Here is a 21,547-nt window from a genome sequence, read left to right as displayed (position 1 = left end):
CTAGGACAAAACATATCCTTTATTTTTCCTTTTCGATGGAATGCCGTCTGGTTGTGTGTATAACTGAATCATTAGAGATATTATATTTTGAATTATTATTTTGATACATCGATAGATGATAGTGAAAATTTTAGTTCGTATCTATTTAGTAATTAGTTTAATTTATTGATATGTTAACTATAATTTAATAAATATGTGACAATCTTACACATTGGTCAAATTCAAAAATTTCAGTCTATAATAAGATCATTTTTCTTCTGTGTTTTCGTTGCAGGGTTTAAACAAATCCTTCACTTGATTATGAAGCTACCATCCAATTTAAGTATGGAATCAGTGTGGTTGTTTGTCTCTTTGTATTTATACTGACAGGTGGAGTGGGCAACATTTAATTGCCCCAACAATAGAGTCAACTTGTCACATTTTTAGAGGGTCATGTGTCTTTTGGGACAGTAAGTATCTGGGTTTTGCAAGTTCTGGGAAGGTCAGTTCTTGAACAAGTTCTGAATTCTGAGCAGTTGGTATCTCGTAGGGAGGGCAGGTGTCCGCTCTTTCTGTCTAAATCAGCTAAATGAGCCGGACAAGTGGGTTGTTTTGCTTATACCTGTCATGGTCGTGGGGCTGGGTTTCATTATGAGAACTTTTGCTGTATTCGAAAGATTTCTCTCATTTCCAGTAAGAAACGCGGATAGTATCATAATTAAAATAATAATATTAATAATTAAAATAATTAATAAGTGTATTAATATTATTAATTATATAAAAACTTTGATATAAGTAATGTAATTAGTATAAATTTTTAACATTTCAATGGTGTCATATGACATCACTTGTGTCAACATGGATCCACCCTTACTCTGAGTCAAGAGAGAAGGACAAATATTAGGGTCAATTTGTAATGTTAATTTTCAACGAGATATTTATGATTTAAAAATCTCATTTTTGAATCTTGAAATAAGAAAGCATTATTTTTATTTTTATAATCTCAATTTATATATGAGTAAAAAAACGTCAAATAACGTAATTAGTTCTTGTATGTTGTTAAAGTAGTAGATTTAATTTTTATATAATAGTTTGTAAAAGTTGAATTTTTATATTTTTTAAAATTAATAATATCAATCCAATCATTAACGTAGTAAAAATTTTCACTATTTATATTGATATGATAATTTATTGTATTGATGTGATATTAAATTTAGTATCATAAAATTAAAAAGTGATGGAATGATTATTGTTTAGGAATTAATTATTTAATTATTTAAAAAAATTATAATGTACCATTTGAATACCTAAAACAAAAAAAGTGTTACATTAATTGCGAAGGCAGCCATCACATCACGTATGCAATAATGGAGCAAAGCAAATGACCGGAGACAATCACGTTCTATCTCATGGCTGAACATGATGCATCATGTTCCTTGTGAGCCGAGGCCGCGGGCCAATTATGTTTGCCTAGCAATTGCAATTTCCACTTTGCATGATTTTGGGACACATGATGTTGATTTGGGCAGCTTTCACGGTCATACCGTGATTTCTTCCTTCTCCTCTTTCTCTTTGCAATGGAGGAGCTGACTGACCACTGGGCTAGGTGTTAACATTCGATTCTAGGGCCAACCTTGGCTTTGGACTTCCAATTATACAGCCACATCAAGCTTTTCAAAATAGAGCTAAATCTACACAGGTATATCAAGTTCTTCATACAGCAGAAAAGAATGCCACATTCAGCAGTCAAATTGTCTTCAATTTTCCTGATCGAAACAAAGGAAAAAGGGTAGTTTATGAGGTGGAACCTTTACTCAAAAGGGGTGAACTAATACAACAAGTCCCCTTGCATTTCTTAAAATGGATAAATACATGTTTCTCCGCTGTATTTTCTGCAAACTACTTCCACCACTAACAAAATCTTAATGTGCCGGAACAAAATTTTTTTCGCTCATGAGGAGAGAAGCAAGTTTCCTTCAACACTCAATATTAGGCCCAAAAAAGCATATAAACAGAGTACAGTTGAACAATTCACACCCATCTTCATGTTGAGAATGACTTCTTTGCAATGCAATTCTCAGTATCAGACATCAATTACAGCTCCTGCTAATGGTATAACAAAGGGGATTTGTCTCTTCTCAAGCTGCTTTGAAGCTCTCTGACAATGCCTGGTAGAACTGCTTTTGCTGTTCCCAGATGATCAAGATATTAAAAATAGGGTAATTACAGATTTACATAGTCAATGCTATCAAGAATCTATTCGTCAGAAGCCATAATTGAGTGAGTGAAGGTAAAATATACCTTATCGGAGACTGAGGGTGAGATTTTACTCAGTGCTCGTTCAAAATGGAATGTCTTGATTGTCCATGAAGTATCTGAGATCCCAGTTGATGTGAGTTTCTCTTCCAAAGCAGCCATTGCAGCTTCATTCATCTGAATATTTTCAAGCCCAATTTTGATTAAAATTTTTACAATTTTGATTAAGTTCTTCTAGAAGTACAATGCACACAAGGGGCATAGCTCAAGTCTAGAATCATGAAACAGATCAGGGGTTCTTTTGCAAAGTATTTTACTTTCTGGGCTAGCCTTAACATGTCTAGTATTTAATGAGGAAACATCAAAAATGTAAATTAGTCTTTCAGGGAAAAACCAGTCCTTTCTAGGACTTTAATGTAGAACGAGGCTTCTATGTATACATGGTTGGATACTGTCGAAAGGAGCAAAAAGAAAAGAAAGAAAGAAATTCTGTTAGTTGTTTCCTAATGGCAGTTAATGGACATTGATCTCCAAGCATACCGATGAAGCAATGCAGCAAACCCAGCCCCACAAAAGGTTTCAGAAGATGTTTTCAATCTTTAACTTTCACTCAAGCAAAAAAACAAATTGCGGGCATACCAGTGCAGAAAGATCAGCTCCACTTAAATTATCACATGCCTCCATACGTCCAATGGCACTCAAATCGACACTGGCATCTATTGGCTTCTTCCTAGCAAGAGCTTTCAAGATCAACCCACGTTCAACTGGATTGGGGAGAGGGACATAGAGAAGTTTGCCGAACCTACCAGGCCGTAAGACAGCACGATCCATCACCTCAGGTCTGCCAAAACCAAACAGAGTAAAGAAAAGATAAACGGTGATCCTCGTTCAAAAACTGGAAACAACAGATTCTACCTATTAGTGGCACCAATAACATATACTCCACGCCGCTGATCCGAACCATCTAACTCTATCAGTAACTGCAATTATGACCAATGCTTCCATGTCATTCTTTGCAATTTGAAAATTTGTTATACAGACAAGATAAAAAAGTTGATCATGAGTTTGTTAAGAGATCACCATTATAGATTATCTAACCTGGTTCAGAAGTCGCTCAACAACCCATCCCCCCTCTTTTCCACGCTTTGTGGTCAAAGCATCCACCTACACATTATCAGAAAGACGTCAAAAATATCAAATCTCAAGACACTAGGAGTAGTAATATTTTCTCCAGAATTGTTTCTTTCATTTAGAAATGGAAAAATAGAGAACCACAAACCTCATCAAAAAAAAGTATGCATGGTGAACATGTCCTAGCACGGCTGAATAATGTCCGCACTGCCAGCTCACTTTCTCCAACATATTTATTCAAAAGTTCAGGACCCTAATCAGCAAGTGCACTCATAATCGTTAAGAGTTTAATGCAACACAAACATAGAAAAATTAGCTTACAGCATTGAAGTACCAGTTAACATCATCTTTAACAAACAAAAAGTGAACAAGAAATTGGAATCAAGAGGAAATATACGCTGCAGACTGACCTTGATGTGAATGAAATTGGCTCCAGCCTCATTAGCGACAGCCTTTGCAATCAATGTTTTACCACAGCCTGGTGGTCCATAAAGCAAAAATCCTGTCTCCAAGTCCACTCCAAATTCCTGACATTGTGAATAATTCAAAGATTTGAAAAGCACATTTTATAATAGCAATCTGACTGACAAAGTATATATGGGCCTAGATTGTAGTTATGCTGAGCTTGCAAGTCAACAAAGTTGGAGACCATGTAAGACATGTTTCAAACATTCTAACCAATTTTTCCATGGTTGGCTTCCTTCCATTTACCATGTTAAGAAGGCTAATCCTACTCCTTTTAAATCATTTCTATTTTTTATGTCTATTCTTAACCCTTTTGGAACAGGAGAGAGAGAGAGAGAGAGAGAGAGAATAAAGAGGTAGCTACTATCTATAATTACCGCATAATCCTCGGGAAATTTTATGCGCCTAACTATGTAACGGTCAAATTCCTGCCTTAGGAAATCAAGACCACCAACATCCTCCCACTTAACATTTGGAATTGTAGAGAATCCCTCTCTTCTTGATGAGGGTTGAACCATTTTAGCTGCTTCCTGCAGGTAAAACATTTTTCAATTTCTTTATAAAAAAGAGAAAAAGAAAGGGGCATGATCAAGTAAGCAAATACATAAACAAAGGGCATAAGTTTCATATAAAACTTTCTAATGTGAAGGAATTACTTCTGTATAACAGATACAGAAAAACAACACCTTTGTTTCAAACTATTATAAAAACATCAAGTGTAACTCTATAGTTCATTAGAACTCTTAATCATGGCAATTAAACTATATCACATAGCAGTCAAAGAGAAACTTGCAAGTAGTAAAATTGAATCTAGAAATGACAATACAAATTCATTTCCCAAACAACTTTGATATCTATGGCATTGACAGACATGCAGATAATAGCATAGAACACATGTAAGCCACTAAGCATACATGTCAGGTTACTTTTAATCATATAAATAAATGAAAAGAAAAAAGTTTAGCTTTAATTACCTCAAAATCAGCCATGGTAATGGTGAGCTTTTCCATCTCCTCAGGCAACCAAGGCTGCCTCCACCACTCATCAGCTTGTTCCTCATCTATAGATTCTCTAGAAAACTCATGCTTTCTTTGGTCTATGATCCTCTTCATGGCAAGATTACCAGCCTTGTTAGCCAAGGCAGCCAAATCTGCTCCAACAAACCCTGGTGTAGCCCTAGCTATTTTCCAAAGATCAAAAGAGCCTTCGAGTCTAAGGTTTAGTGTAAGCACAGAAAGGATCTCATGCCTAGCATTTTCATCCGGAACACCAAGAACAATCTCGCGATCAAATCGTCCAGGCCGCCGTAGTGCAGGGTCAACAGCGTCAGGTCTATTGGTAGCTCCAATTACAAGGACATAACCAGGTTTGGAATCAGAGCTCTCCAAATTTGACTCTTTATCACTTGGTTGCACAAGTCCATGAGACTCATCCATACAAGTCATTAACTGAGTGACAATCCGGCGCTCCATCTCCCTCTGCAGATTTTCTCTTTTAGATGCAATAGCATCAATCTCATCAATGAATACAATCGATGGGGCAGTCCTGTATGCTTTTGAGAAGAGTTCCCTGATATTTTCTTCTGATGCACCTGAGAAATTAAATATGAAACTATAAACTATTAGCAAACACATTGCCTTTACTAAAGCTTCCCATCATTGTTAACGAAATAATTTCATTTATCCAAACTCTACACAACAACTTCAAGAATCATGCTCAGCCTAATTATCATATTCAGCAGCACGACTTATAACAGAAGGCGAATACCTGAGACACCAGAAACCACCTCGGTAGCTGAAATTTTATAGAAGGGAACACCAGTCTCATTGGCAATGGCATGGGCCAATTTGGTCTTCCCACAGCCAGGCGGTCCATGGAGCAAAATGCCAGCCATTGGCCTGACTCCCAACCACCGTGGCAAATGTGGATGGTAAAGAGGCACAATGACTTCCATCTTCAACTCCTCCAACACTCCTCCCATCCCACCTAAATCCCTGAACCTTGGCCCCTCTATCCCTTTCACCTCCACACCATCAGCAGCAGCGCCTACAGAAACTGAAACCTTTGTTTCCTTTTTCAATTCAGCACTCTCTTTGTTCGCATTGGTCATATCAATCTTACTCTTAGGCTTATTAGTTGCAATCTCCATTTCAATATTTTTTTCTTCAAGCTTTGATATTGAGCTGTTGGATTGAGTGTAACCTTGTCGTAGCATTGATTTCATTAAATCAAACTTGGGCTCGTCTTTTTGGCCATAAATGGCATCTTCCGAAGTCGAAACTGCCCCATCTTCTTCTTCTTCAGATGAAGACGATGATGAAGAAGAAGATGACTCCGAGTCTAACTCAGAGTTGGAGTTGTGCTGCATCTGTCGCCTTTGAATGTGCAAATCCTCCATACGCTGTAACCTTTCTTCAGTCTCATCCATTCTCCTTGGCTTCTTCCGAGAACAGGTAGGAGGAGGAGAAGAAGAAAAAGGTGCAATGGCAAGTTCATTGTGTCCATCATCATCAAAGTTGAAATCAGAAACGGAAAGAGAGGCCTTTTGGCTGTTTTTGGAAGAGGACTGAAGAGCTTGTAGGGCCTGTTTGACCACCCTGGTTAAAGGTTGCTTCTTGATGCGTCTGTAATCAGGGTAGTTAGTTTGAAGGAGCTCCACAATTTCATCGACTGTGGAACCAGCATACTGCTGGCATGACAAGAGTCGACGGCTGAGAATCTTTTGGTTAAGCACAGAGGAGGAGGAGGAAGGGGACCTTCCAACTCCTAATCTTCTTCCCATCCTTTATCTTCTTTCTCTTCCAAAAAAGAATGAAAGTGCGGCCAATGATTCTTCCTTCAAAAAAGTAGACAAATATATAAAGCACAACTATAAATAACAAAAATACAAGCATACCCCAGAAAAGAAAACCCATCTAAAAACCCAAAAAGAATATAAAAGCAGAAAATGCCCATAAGCTCTTACACTGCAAGCAAAGCATATACAAAGAGATAACCACAAAAAAAAACACACACACACACACAACAATAAAACTTTCCTAGGTGAAAGACAGGATATGTTAAAGTGACCGGCGAACAAAAACAACAAAGATTCTTACAAACAAATTTTACAACTAACCATTAAAATTTTCATTCTCCTTTGATGGTGAAACCGCAACACCCCAACGTGTCTTGGGAAAAACAAAACATCAGCAACAACTTAGTTCTTAGTTTCATTATGTTCTTTTTTCTGTTGGAAAGAAACAGTTTTTTTCTTTTGTAATTTTTACCTGTCTTAAGCAAGTAGATAGCGTTTCAAATCTGAGAATTCTTAAAATCTATGTACCAGCACAACACCAAACCGAATCAAAACCCAAAGAACCACAAGACAGTTCAACAAAGCTGATTGCGAACTATATTAAACCTTGTAAACAATTTAAATTATTCCAAATTGATTCTTTAACCTAAAAGTTGCATTTCCAGGTTGTAAGGTCTTTTGACCTTTTCACTCCTATACTTAAAGTTTAAAAAGGCCACTTCTTATCAGCGATCCACAAATTTGTAGAATAAGGCCAAAGAATCGGAAGGAATATTGCTTACATCTCCTCAAATTAGACAGCTTAGCTTGGAATAAATATCTTGACATTTTATTACAAAACATTGTCTCACATCAATATCAATTAAAATTTCAGAATGTTACAGCAATAACTAGCAAGGAAATTGAGTTGCCTGATCTCTTTCTCTCTCCATACACTAATGATACAAACATAACTATTCTAACAGGTACTCATTTTAATGCTCAATTTGGTTGTTTGGGAAAACTAAGCACCCCAACCGAGCAAACCATAATGTAACTCAACTCATTTGAGATCAAGATAAATTCTTAAAATAAAATCAATAATAAACATAAAGTTTAATACTATCTAGTAATTTAAATTCATTTCCTCTCCAATGTCTCACAACCAAAAATATGCTAAAGAAGCCAAGGTTCAAGAAGATAAAAGCTTCGGGATCCTATGATGAACTGTTGTAACAGAAACAGTTATACCCTAAAACATCAAAGTAAGGAAAAGAGTAATAGATAGAGGTTACTGAAGCAAGATGCAACCTAAACTTGATAACGGAAACTATCCGGATTTTAAGTCGACCTAGAATAAGAGTCCAACCCCAGTAGACCTATGCTTTCAAATGACATTAATTGCTTGCAAAAGCAACAACCCAAATTCATATTGATTCTAAAAGCGAGTAAAAAGTTGAAGCAGATCATTTTAACTTGAAAGGTTATGCCTAAGACAGTAACATCCATATCTTTGAACGTAGCAGATTACCAATATTACACCGTTGCCAATAACATAAAAATTAATACGGACGCGAAGAAACAGAATTAGCTAAATGTTTTTACAAGCAAACTAAAACATCCAAATTAGCATTGAAAAACCACATTTATTAATTCATTTTTCATATGGTTTTATTACAATTCCCCAGCGATATTTAAATTTAACAATAGAAAATTTCATGCAACTGATAGTAAAATAAAATTTGGAAAAGAAAATTAAACAAAGGGGTAAAGAGAGAAGGTACCAATCAATGATTTCGATGACAAAAGAGCTTTCTTCTACCCCCAAAAAAAGCCGCAATAATATGATCTTGATTGAAACAAATTCAAAAAAAGGGGAGAAGAGAAAGTTGGAGAAACGGAAGGAAAGGAGGAATATGGTTTATAAGTAGTTTTGAGGCAAGTTGTGCGACTCTGTATTCAAATTTTCTTGCCCTTTTGCTTTTTGGCCCAAATGTTTTGGGCAATCTTCCACTAATAGTTGAGAGATAAAGCCCAATATCTTTTGGGCTCTACAGTGGACAGAAACTTTAGTTAGGCCAGAAAAGCCCAAATCCTGGCAAAGACGGACCCAGCCTATGTCTTTGACCAATTTGGTTGAAGAAAGCCACCGCTCAAATATCTTTAGGCGACAATTTATTATAATGGTGTTGATGATCCATGGGATGGGAGAATTTATAAAGGAGGCTTATTTGCCATGGTCGGACCCTTTTCTACCATAACAAGTTTGGCACTCCGAAGAATATGTCAAAGCAGCTGTCAATGAGATTGATAGCATGCTTGGTTCATTGAAAAAAATAAAATGAAAATAAAATCATCATTTCAAGAGAATATAATAGAGAAAAAATAATTATTATGTAGATTGTTCATGAAAATAAAATAAGATAGAAATTACTATTATTACTTATTTCATTATTTGGTTAGTAAGAATAATTTTAAAAATGGTTAAAAAATAATAAGTAAATGATACAAGTACCTTTTATTAAAATTTAAATATTTTTTAATTAAAAATAAAAAAACTATTATGAGAAATAAATACTCTTTATTAAAATTAAAGAATTTATTTTGTTAAAAGATAAAAGTATTTTGAGTAATAAAATTAAAATAACTTTTACTATAATTAAATAATATTTTCACCAAAATACAAACATATTTTTATTATAATTTAATAATATTTTATATTATAAAATAATTAAACCGTTTATTATAATTAAATAATATTTAATATTAAAGATAAAATATATTCTTCATTAAATTTAAATAATATTAAATAATATTCTTTATTGCATTTATTATATTCAAATAATAATATTAAGTAATATATTTTATAATACTTATTATAGTGAAATAATATTAATATATTAAATAATATTTAAATTTTTTCATTTCTCTTTTTTTGAAAACGAAGTAAAAAATTTTGTGTCTTTTGTGCTTTAGAGAGAGAAGGAGTGAGGAAGAGGGAGAAAAAAAAAAGGTTTAGTATTTTTTTATAAGGTAATTTTTTAAATTGTAAAAATGTATATTTGTCTAATCAACTTCTTTTTTTATTTTTGACAATTTATAATAGTTATTACCAATAGAGGTATTGGTAATGACTATTCAAGTTTCTCTTGAAATGGTTATTCTGAAGAATAACCATTCTATTGAACCAAATACAGCTTTATCTCAATAATGAGAATAGAGGAGGAATGACTATTTCATTTTCCTTAACTAAGCATGCCCTGAGAGTAGAGAGTGAGCAATTGGATGGTTTGATCGGTTTGATTCGTTATATTTAAAAATAAACTGAAGCAAATATTTTTAAAAAATTGATCAAAATTGACCAAATATAAGAAAATATCAAAAGGATCAAACATGAATTGGTTCCATTTTGGATCAAAATGATCATTTTTTTTAAATTACAATATTAAAATATATAAATTTTATTCATAATTATAAAATATAAAATAAAAATTAATATTAAAATTTAAATTTTATATAAATATAAAAATGATATATAATATTAATTTAATCTTTTGATTAGCTCGGTTTAAAAATTTTAAAATCGAAAACCGATTAAATGAATCAATTAGATGAAACTTTTTAAAATCAATAAATTCAATAAATCAATTGAACTGAGCTATTTTACTCAAGTCATATTTGATTCAATTAAGTTATTGATGATGATAATGACTTCCCAGCTTGGGCTTTAGCCAATTTTTTTGTTTTTCCTTTTTTTTATGTACACAAATCAATAAAAGAAAAACAAGCTTCTTTTACAAGGTGCATTGCACCAACCCCCCAGCAAAACTGACATCATGGTCATTATTTATGGGGTTTAGAGCTCCACTAGAGGTTCAAATATTTGTTTAGTTAGATTTATTAATTTTGAACACAACACGTTAATACGATATAAGGAGATACGAGATTAAATAAGTTTGAATTTAATTTTAACGTATTTTATCTCTTAATGTGTCAGACACAAGTAACACGTTTAAAATACATTTAAGTACGTTTAATTAATCGTATTATTGTATTTAAATATATATACGTGTTTAATTGTATTATTATATTTAAACATGTATATGTGGCATGCTTATCAACTTGTTAAAATTAATAATCAAATACTGTTTTAACCTTATTTAAATAATTTTAAATAATAATTTTAATAAGTTTTTTAAATTTTATAAAAACAATAATGCAATTATACCATGTCCAAAGCCTAATTTTGAATTTTTATTTTGTTATATTTGATGTTGTTATTATTATTTTATTTGGTTATAATTATTTTTATAATTATTAGTTTTAAATTTAAATAATAAAATTATATTTAATTATAAATATTTTTATTTAATTGAGTTCATCATATTATTAATCATGTCATGTCATATATTGACACATTTAACAAGTGTGTTAATAATGTCATGTTGTGTTATACGATTATTAAACGTATATATATACGTGTTTTACATTTAAGATACGAATATTATTCATGTCGTATTCATTTTTAATTTAATGTGTTTCATATGTAATCGTATCTAACATGTTTAAAATACAAAAACACAATTTGTCAAATTAACTTATAGTAAGCAATAATTATAATGAATGGAAATCTTATCCGACTTCCATCCCCTAGCCTTAGGAAGTTGAAAGGAATGCATTGTTAATTAATTGCTGACGAGCACTCTAAAATCAATCTTTAAAGTTATCATAGATAAAATAAACTATGTTTTTTATCTAGCTAAGATAAAATGATTGTTGAGTGTGTACAGTAATAATTATTTACAGTATTTATTTTACAGTATTACTAAAATATTAACGAGTGAGATTCAGTTGTATAAAATTTTAAAGTATAAAAATTAAATTAATTAATTTTAAAATAAAGAAGCTAAATTAACGAAAACCCAAAGCGCAGGTACTTATGAATACTTTTAACCAATGTGTTTGAGCAGCGATTGCAAGTTTCACTTTGATTTTGGGACACATGATGTTGATTTTGGCAGCGTTCATGGTCATAGCATGATTTCTTCTTCTCTTTGCAATGGAGGAGCTGACCGAACACTGGGCTAGCATTAACATTGGATTCTAGGCCCAACCTAGGCTTTGGACTTTTAATTAATGGTCCATTTGTAGCGGATCTAATTACAAGCCCAAGCCTGCAATTGTTCATGATTCATTAAACGGACCGTTTTCAATGAAGTCAAAACAATCGGTAGCGGAGCTCTGCTTCAGCCTTCCAGGGAAGCAGCGACCGGCTTTCATTGCTTTGCTGAAGGGTAAACTCTCTTTTTCCGTTGATTTTCAATTGATCAGTCTTTAGTGTTTCTGGGTTTATATTTATATTTTTTTTCTATTATCTTGAATTGTTTTCTTTTCTTTTCTTTTTCTTTGTTACATGATTTTTTTCTGTGCATGTGAATCTAAAGGAGGAAATGTTTGTATTTATTTTTTAAATAATTTGTTTTGGTAACTTGTTAATTTGTTTGAATTATTATGGGGGATTTTGATTTGTTCATAAACATCAATTCAACTTACTCTCAAAACTACACATAAATTTGTCGTAACATGGTTTTAATTTATTGCCAATATATGATTTCCTGAATCCTACTTCAATTCTCATTCATGTTGTAGATTAGTTGAACTTCCTACAGGTCTTACGCCTATCCGGATTGCAGCTGATAATTTCAAGATGGTGTATGAAATAACTGAGCAAAAAAGTAAGCATAGTTTTCTTGTGTAAATATGAGCTCATTTGGACTTTGCACACAGTGGCCTTACCATGCTTGATATGGATTATTGAAACATTATATCTTTTGCAGTGATTAGACATGCGCCAATGTGCAAATTGTGTAGAATAATTTTGTTTCACTGGATGTAATTATCATGTGATTGGGTATTTGATGTATGCAGGCTTCACCAAAGAGCATTTGTCTGTCTTCATGAAGATAGTTTTGTTTTAAATTATGGTTCTTTTCAAATGCAGTTAAATTAACATCCAAATTCCATTTTCTTAAATTCCAATGTCATAGAATCTTCTACTTATATTTCTCATACTACCTCACCTAGTGTATGATTTAAGCACGATGTAGTTTCTTTGAATTTTATGTGAACTTATTAGAATGCAAAAAAGTAGGCTGTCATAAAGTGACTGAACCTACATTTGATTGCATTGTGTCAAGCATTGATGTTGGGTTATGAGCAGTCTTCTGGTTTTGAATGTATGGACGGGTAGTTGGTCATAAGCACACATGAAGTGAAGTTTTATTGGGTATCAAATTCACCATGTAACTTGAACAAAATTTATATTTCACTGAACTTGTTTGACTGTAATTATTTCTATTTTCTCTTGAGATATTTAATTAGTTAATTTAACTTTGGCTTGTAATATGAGAAATTTTGGCCTAATTTTGCAGAGATTGGCTTGGGTCTTATTGGCTTTGGTATCTTCTTCTCATTTCTTGGTGTAATCCTCTTCTTTGACAGGGGTCTACTTGCTCTAGGAAATGTAAGGCTTTCTTTAGAAACTACATATTTTGATGTAGATTATATGACATAATATGATAATTTTTTTTATTATATTTCAGTACTCTAACTTTCTGACATTATGCAATCAGATTTTTTGCTTAGCAGGGGTGGCAATTTTGATCGGTTGGTATTCTACTTTGCAGCTTTTCACTAACAGGAAAAACTACAAGGTATCCAATACCAAAACCTTGTGCCAATCACTAGGTCCATAATTCTTACAATGGTTTTAATTTCTTCATGTTTATTCTTTGGAATAAATCATTCATGAAAGGTCTTTGATACCTTCAGTGGCATGAGCACCATGTTTGTGGACTTGAGAAAATCCTTATCCTATCTGAAGATTATCATGCAGTCTTAGTTTTTCAGATCAACCTGTATAGCAATAGGGCCACTTAGTAAAAGCCTTGTTTTTTGGGCTTTCTAATGAAAGTTAGGAACATCTTGATGTATCATTTATGCTTGGTTTCTTCTATCATAACAGCATTTTTAAGCAGTTGCTTTGTATACTATTGTTATGCAAGACTTTGGAAGTGGCCTTGCGTTCTTTAGGTATTAGTTTTAATTTGGCTGATAAAAGGCATGGTGCTCTTTCCAATTTGCTTCAACCCTGCTTCAATGCCTCAAAAGTTTCTCTACTAATTGTATTCTCTATAAATATATGCGATGTCTCCTCTAGATAAGGAAGTGTATGTTATGGAGTATGAAGGCCATCCAAGTATTTGTGGCAGATTAGGACTTAGCTCCATCTTTATCGATCATTTAGCAGTATTTTATTTGGCATGAAAGTAATAGTTTTGCTTGTTAAGCATCTATACTAATTTATGAAGCCATTGATTGAGTTAGTGTCACAAGTTGAGAGATGTTAGTTTAGTTGGAAGACTACATAAAATCCAAATAAAATAATAATAAATAAATAAATATATGATTATATTAGTCATTTTTCTTTCTTAAAAAAAATTTGTGTCCCACTCCTCCATTTCAATTTATTTTATCTTTTAAATTTTCTTCTTTTTTTTTTTTTTTGGGGGGGGGGGGGGGGGGGGGGGTTTACTGGGCACTTAAAAACAACTAATTCCTACTTTTTCTCATACTTACTCATTTTTTTTTCTTTTCCCTTCTTCCAACCACGTAGTGGGGGTTGAAACCTAAAAGCAATTAGTTATGGGTTGGAGGGGCCAACCAAATATAAGAACTTTAGAAACTTGAAACTTGCATTGTGGGATATAACCCCTCTTGAAACTTCTATTTATGTGTAAGGAATAAAATAATGAGATGAATAGAACTATCTATGAACTATGCATAGATAGCAAATATTGACATTTGACAATAGGTAAACACTGTCAACTTGGAGATGAAGTGACAACAAATCTCAAACAAAATGAAAATAGAGCTCCTATCATTAGATATAGGTTTGGAGGTACACCTGAATGAAAGGCCATTATAGACTCCTAAATGCAACTGATGTGAGAGCACTACATAACACAATCTCACATGTGGGCTTATTAGAACAATCAAGAAGAACAGGGTTATCATCTGAACTATGAAACCAGGCAATTGAAACTTGAGCTTTTAAGTCATGTTAAGCATAGAACCTAAAACCAAATGTTAAGAGATGGTAATGCTACCTGAATTTAAGGCCATTAAAAAGTCTAACCATATTTAACATAGGATATAACACTAACTTGTTCTTACAAGAACTACTTTGTTCTCAAATGTTTTATATATATTGAAGAATTGAAATGTATCGTATTGGATGTAGATTTATGTAATTTCATCTCTCTCTCTCCTTTTTTAATCTTCTCCTTTCTTATGCAGGGTTCTGCTTCTTTTCTTCTGGGTCTCTTTTTCTTATTTGTTCGTTGGCCGATAGTTGGTATAATCTTGGAGATATATGGTTGCATTGTTCTTTTTGGGTTAGTTTCTCATCTCATCATGAGCTTAAATAGGATAATTTGCTTATGCTGCTTCTAACTGTTGTTGCATTTTGTTCTTCTTTTAGTGGCTTTTGGCCTTCTGTCAGGGTCTTCCTCTGTCAGATTCCAGTTTTTGGATGGGTTATACAGTATCCTGTCATGGTATGTTGATGAACTTCTTTTGACTACCTCATTGTACTTCTTTTTTACGTGATAGCATGAAAGATCGTTTCTTTTCCAATTTTTTGAGGACACTAATCAATGTGTGGAACAACATATAGTCCGTAGGACTATAAGTTTTTATCACTTTCTTGATGATATATTAGGAGATTCACTTCTAAGGATCCATATTATTGTAGTTGTTGCCTATCTTCAATTAATAAATAGCTGATATCACTTTCTAAATGCCCCTTCTTGCTAATCACAAGAAAACTTGCACAAATATGTATCTATGCGTGCACATATTGACTAGTGCGTTGTGAATATATCTGATTTGACTGTTTTCTATTAGCAAAGTGATAATAGTTGCTATTTGTTAATGACTGCAGATCCTTGATCGCTTGAGAAGGGGTTCTGCTTGAATACACGGTGTGAAGTATCTAACCTTAATTTCATTCAAGGTGCTATTTGGGGTTTTATATTTTACGTTGTTTTACATTCAATTTGAAAAGCTTAAGATGCTTGAGCATGAATACATATGGGAAGCCTCCCCACATCAAGGGAACCTAGTTAAATATCATACATATAGTGTTATGGATACTAGAGGATGATAAGTCATGGAATGATATCCTTGAATCCAAAACCTAAATTTGTATTTTGCTTGCTTTTTGACAACAATATAAAGCAGTAAAAAGTAATGTTCAATGCTTTATATGACGTGTAGGCATAAGCTTGTTTGAAGAGTCTGAGAATGATTGAAAGTTCTAGCTGCAATGCCCAAGACGTTCAGACAACACTGGATGGGCTGATTTGACAATTTCTATTTATTGTCAATGTCTTAACCAGGATCAGTGAAAGAGGTTAGATCTCAGGTTAAGTTGATCTGTCCATTTGTACAACTTATGGTGATCAGATAAGTAGTACCCCAACCGAATGTTTTAAGCGTTTGATATCTGCTGCCTTTGGAACTAAGACTGCTAGAATTTTTCTTGGGAAAATTACACAAAATATCCTTTGAGTTTTACTTTTATCCATGTAACTAAAATCTCAGAGATTTTAATAATTGACCAGATTTTCGATTTTGAATGATTAATTCTTTCTGTTAGTGGGTTGTTAACGCGTAGAAGCTGTGTTAAATTTGTAATGTCAGATGCCATGCGTACAGGAATTTTGGATACATCATTTTACCACTTCTAAGTTTCATTTGAGTTCTCTTGCCCAAAGCATTAGTTTATGTAAAGCTAAGCTTCCTGTAAGTTTCACATGATTGGAAAGGGAGATAGACAAGAAGCTGAAACAGATTTTCATGAATGATAAAAATGAAGGTCTCATGATGTTTAAAGAAAATGTTTAAGATAAAGATGGCAATTTAAGGTAATTAAGACAAATAAATAAATAAATAGTTCTGTACGGTTGAAAGTAACATGGTACACAGCTCAAATATTAGAAGTAATTCATATGGAGGCCCAAAAAATTGCTCACACATAATACCTTAACGGTATCATTTCTTGGTTGTAGCTTGATAATTATGAAGCAAACGTTTCAAATACATAAATTAGGATATAAGGTCTTGATTGAACCAAAATCTTAGTCACATCTTTTTTGCCCTTGGAACACCCACCCAACATCTATGATTTTTGGGTTTTGAATCAAATTTCTGTTGATCCTTACTATATCACTTACATTAGCAGATAGCTGAATGGCAATATCTGATAAAGTATCGTTTTGCTGAACTGTATATGTTACTATGATTTGAGTGTCACTTTCTACACACCCTCATAACAGATGCATGAGCACTTTGTTTCCTACAATAAATGACTTTTGTCCTCCGTAGCTTGTCCACTGTATATCTGAGTTGAAACATTTATAAACGTATCATTCTGTTGAACTATATATATAGGATGTGTGGTAGAAGTATGCATCAGAGCCATCAACATCTTTTCAGGAACAAGGCACTGATGAGAGAAGGTAATCTTGTTTGTTTCCATGGGAAATGGGGTTGAGCTGGGATGAGTTTATATTGTAAAAGGTGGAGATTTGTACTTTGTCAAGGCCATAATTGATGTGGTATAACGAGGCATTACATGTCTTGATGCTCTTGGAGCACGTAAAAGGGTACATGACAGATGATTTCAAGGAGACCTTGGAGGCAAAAGCTATAGAAAGTAGAGCAGCCAAGTTTAGGAGGGTCAGGCAAGGAAGGAGATGGTGAGAAGCCATGATGTTGCTCATCACAGAATTTTTGAAAGGTTAGAAAGAAAGAGAATGAAAATTGAGGAGCTAGGAGTGATAGTCACTGTTGATTCTCTTTGTTTTTGTATGTCTAGGTTATCTAATCGGTATGGCTAACTCTGTTCATATGGAGATGCCTGCCCTTTTTCAAGGTTCTTTCCAGTTTAGCTTATAGGATTACTCGTATCGGTTTCTCATACTTTTTAGATATTTCTTTATTAATACGGATGCAACGTTTAGAATTTCAAAATCAATTATTAAAAACATAATGTATTCGGTAAATGAATTGACATGTTCAACGTCATTAAAGTTGTTATAATTTTTATTTTTAATCTCTGTAAAGGTGAATTATAAATCCGCAACGATCAGAAAAAACTAAAAAAAGAAGAAGGAAAAACAGTGAATTAAATCGATGATAGATGATTGGCAGGCTCCCAAAGAAACTAGATGCATATAAAAGGCAAGTATGAGTTGCAGTAGGAGATGAAAGTCATGGCAAGGAGTTAGGTGAAGGGGTTGGTTTGCAAAATATAGGAGGTATGGTATATGTGGGAAAGGGCCTCAGAATACGAGGTCATAACTCCTTTTGCTTTGGGTATTCAATACTTGGAGCCAAGGAAGAAGGGTGTCGGTATGGATCCGTAAGCATAAACATTAAATAGGGTTCATGCCCCAACAACCCAAGAGAGAGGCGCTGCAAATTTATTATTGTTTGTTGGACCTGTTTAATATCTCAAAACTCCACACATTTATTCCAAAATGCTTTGTTTTCTTTCCGTTCACGATCATGCTTCGATACCATGCATTTATTTAAACTGAACATAGTCTTTTTTTTTAATTTATTTTTGAATTCAGTTCAGTATAATCTTCTTTTATTTATTTTTATTTTTAATCAAATAGATATTTATTATTAACTGTTGAGTACTGTTATTAATCAAAAGACTAATTATCATTATTATGTCATTTGATACTAACATGGCGTTATCATGAAAATGAAAATGCTATGTGATTATATCATTATTTTGCATGTTACGTCAACATTCATTATAATATATAAGTATATCACGTCGGTATCACGTACAATAAAATGACAAATAGTGTTTTAATTAATAATAGTTATCAACTGTTGGTCCTATGGGTCTTTTGAATAAAAAAAATATATACAGGCTTGATTGAATGCAAAAAAAAAATTAAATAAAATTTTTTTTAAGTAGTTCAAGATTTTTTTTATTTAAGAATTTTGCCATATTTGAATAAGCAAATATTTTGTGATCTTACCCAATAACAAGTAACAACACAAAGAAAATGATGTAAAATGGTCCTAAAAAATTTATGAATTTAAAATTAATCGAATTAATTGTCAACTAATTCAATATGTAAACTATTGCATTTAATACAAGAACTATGTGTTTTGTATTAAATGTAGTAGTTGACAAATTATTTGACGAATTTCAATGCATTTAAAGAAAATAAAAATTTGAACATTCCAATCAGATATATCAGATCTTTGCCTTCAAAATTGGCATTATTTCATACATTTTGCCATTGTTATGTTTCCTCATTTTCATACGTAAAAGATTTCATATGGATTTAACCTTTAATTTTGTTTTTTTTTTTCTGTTACAAGAGAGTAAGTAAACTTTAATTTTTTTTGAAAAAATATTATCTTTAATCTAAATTAAAGTTTAGTTTTCTTGAGTTAAGTACTTTCTTTTCTTGAACACGTGGAGAAGTTTAAGATGATCAGTGAGAGAATACCAAATTATCAATCCTAGAATTACCTTTATTCGAAAATAAAAAATATTATAATAAATTTTATTTAAGGCTACACATTTTTCAAATTAAAAATATTTTCAATAACACTTTTTATATACTTTTTACCAGTTCTTGGTAGATTTCACCGTACTATAAAATTTTGAACAATATTGTGAATAAAATGTAAGTATAGAAATTGCATATACTAGCTAACACTGCAATTTTGATATTACTACTTAATGTAAAAAAAATATAAATAGTTATGATTTCACTACATAAAAAATTAGGTTACTTTAAAGAAATGTAATTGAAACCCAAATTTATTATTGTGAGTTTATGACTGTTAGGTTAAATGTTGGGACATTCTAAAAAATAGCCCTCAAAGATAAAGATGTTTTAAAAAATAATCCTCTTTATAATTTTAACTGTTTTTAGTCAAATTGGATAAAAGTACCCTAAATGAAACCTCTTTATATCGAGTGTACATGATGTTACACTGAGTGTACATGATGTTACGTGTCATGTATAAAAACATATTATACGTCATGTATTAAACCTCTTTATATCAAGTGCACATAATGTACATGTCGTGCATATAATGTTACACGCCATATTGAAAAGAATATTGTTGTTACATACCATATAAAAAAACATGTTACATGTCATGGTTAAAAAATATTGTTACACGTCGTGTTAAAAAAATATTGTTGTTACACGTCATATACAAAAATATATTACACACCATGGTTAAAAAAAAATTATTACACATCATAGTTAAAAAAAAGTTATTACACGTCATGTTGAAAAAAAATATTGTTGTTATACGTCATATACAAAAACATGTTGCACGCCATATTGAAAAAATATTGTTGTTACATGTCATGTTGAAAAAATATTATTGTTATACGTCATATTTAAAAATTTTGTTACACTTTAATGCCTAAAATGTTGTTAGTTATGAATCAAAATTTCAAATCCTTTCAACTTTTTGATTTCTTTTTGTTTTTTTTTATGATTTGACATCGATTAAAATGTTTCTAACACGTTTTTATAAATCAAAACATTTTTTTTATTTAAAACACCTATTTCAACTAAAAAATGAAAAAAATTCTTTTTGAAACCTTATGTTTATAAATTTCAAATTCTAGAATTTATTAGTATCTAGGTCTCGAATTGATTCAATTAAAAATTATTTCAAATATCATTTTTATCATTTTAGTTTCATTTCAAAATATCTAAAAATCAAATTCCTCCAAATAGCCATCCACCCCAAGCACATTAAAAACATCTCTCGTCATTTTGAAAGCACAAGAGAGAAAAATCGAGAGTGTAGCAGACGGATGTTGAAAAGATAAATCGATAAAATTAAAAAGAGCTGGATGGTGAGAGACATAAATCGGAAGGAGAGATGGAAATGGAGAGAATAGATGGTTTAATTTATTTGAACATGGTTTCAAGGATATTTTTATCAAGTCATGATTAAATATGATTAAAAATAATTAATATTATTTTTATGGTTATTTTTGAAATTTTACAAAGATGATCATTTTTCACAATTTTTTCTTAAATAATTTTTAATTGTTTAAGTTTTACTGCTTTTGTGCAACCCCTGAGAAAAACAGAAAGTTAAAAAAAAAAAAAACCCTAAATAGTTGTGGCATTAATAAAGATGGAGGGTGAAATTGATGATGGAGTAGTAATATTTGGAAGTGAAACAGATGTGGCTGATATCCCACACTTGATCCATTAAATGGGCAACTACAAATTGTCAGACGAAAAATGCATGGCAAAGTCATTGAAGGCCCTAATGGTATGTACGTAATACCTTCTTGTGTGCACATATACGGATCGATTCAGTCTTCTGCTGTCTTCATTTACTGCAAAATTTTAGGGTTAGGATGAATGTAATGAATGCATCCACCAGCAATCGCACCCTAGGGCAAAATTCCATCATCTCTAGCTGGCTGCCAATCATCATCTCCAATATCTTTACTTCTTGCCAATTTTTCAATAACTATTTTGCGGCTTAAAAGTTATAATAAGTACTTACACATGACGATATATATTTTTAAAATATTTATATACTGTGAATGAATTAATCGGTATTCAATTAGAATTTTGTCGATATTTATCAACGAAATTTCACCAATAAATGTATTCCGTCCATAAAACATTAATAGGTGATGAGATTTGAATAAAAAATTTTAAAATTTCATAATTACTGTCTTATGATCGGGATGAGGTTTTGTTGATATCGTAAAGATATTTATTACTGTGCTGAAATGTTAAGTGCAACAATTAATGATGAATTTTTAATACATTGAATGATAAGTTTTTC

General features: G+C 32.1%; 2 protein-coding genes across 8 annotated transcripts; one reads left to right on the top strand and one right to left on the bottom strand.

Annotated features, from left to right (window-relative positions):
- Positions 1–1,631: 1,631 nt before the first annotated feature.
- Positions 1,632–8,530, bottom strand: LOC18602515 (cell division control protein 48 homolog C-like). 3 transcript variants are annotated; one of them, XM_018120171.2, is made up of 11 exons: positions 8,392–8,530; positions 5,599–6,663; positions 4,806–5,422; positions 4,209–4,361; positions 3,777–3,893; positions 3,515–3,619; positions 3,334–3,399; positions 3,151–3,215; positions 2,875–3,076; positions 2,281–2,412; positions 1,632–2,165 (listed from the first exon to the last, which is right to left on the bottom strand). In XM_018120171.2, the coding sequence occupies exons 2-11, from the start codon at positions 6,611–6,613 to the stop codon at positions 2,118–2,120; spliced, it is 2,520 nt and encodes an 839-aa protein (XP_017975660.1). In that variant the 5' UTR covers positions 6,614–6,663; positions 8,392–8,530; the 3' UTR covers positions 1,632–2,117. The 3 variants fall into 3 exon arrangements, with proteins under 3 accessions (XP_017975660.1, XP_007034002.2, XP_007034003.2); XM_007033940.3 differs by having other exon boundaries at positions 5,599–6,627; XM_007033941.3 differs by having other exon boundaries at positions 5,599–6,667; positions 8,392–8,529.
- Positions 8,531–11,808: 3,278 nt separating this feature from the next.
- Positions 11,809–16,419, top strand: LOC18602514 (Got1/Sft2-like vescicle transport protein family). Of its 5 annotated transcripts, none has more exons than XM_088805160.1 (8): positions 11,820–11,901; positions 12,277–12,342; positions 13,039–13,130; positions 13,240–13,320; positions 14,966–15,063; positions 15,150–15,225; positions 15,612–15,653; positions 15,947–16,419. In XM_088805160.1, the coding sequence occupies exons 1-7, from the start codon at positions 11,820–11,822 to the stop codon at positions 15,642–15,644; spliced, it is 528 nt and encodes a 175-aa protein (XP_088661286.1). In that variant the 3' UTR covers positions 15,645–15,653; positions 15,947–16,419. The 5 variants fall into 5 exon arrangements, with proteins under 5 accessions (XP_017974184.1, XP_088661286.1, XP_088661285.1 ...); XM_088805159.1 differs by having other exon boundaries at positions 15,612–15,683; XM_018118695.2 differs by having other exon boundaries at positions 11,809–11,901; positions 12,257–12,342; positions 15,612–16,039.
- Positions 16,420–21,547: the final 5,128 nt, after the last annotated feature.

Source organism: Theobroma cacao, chromosome 4 (assembly GCF_053813885.1).
Source record: "Theobroma cacao isolate CCN51 chromosome 4, ASM5381388v1, whole genome shotgun sequence".
Lineage (NCBI taxonomy): Eukaryota > Viridiplantae > Streptophyta > Magnoliopsida > Malvales > Malvaceae > Theobroma > Theobroma cacao.
This window is presented reverse-complemented; position numbering and strand designations above follow the sequence as displayed.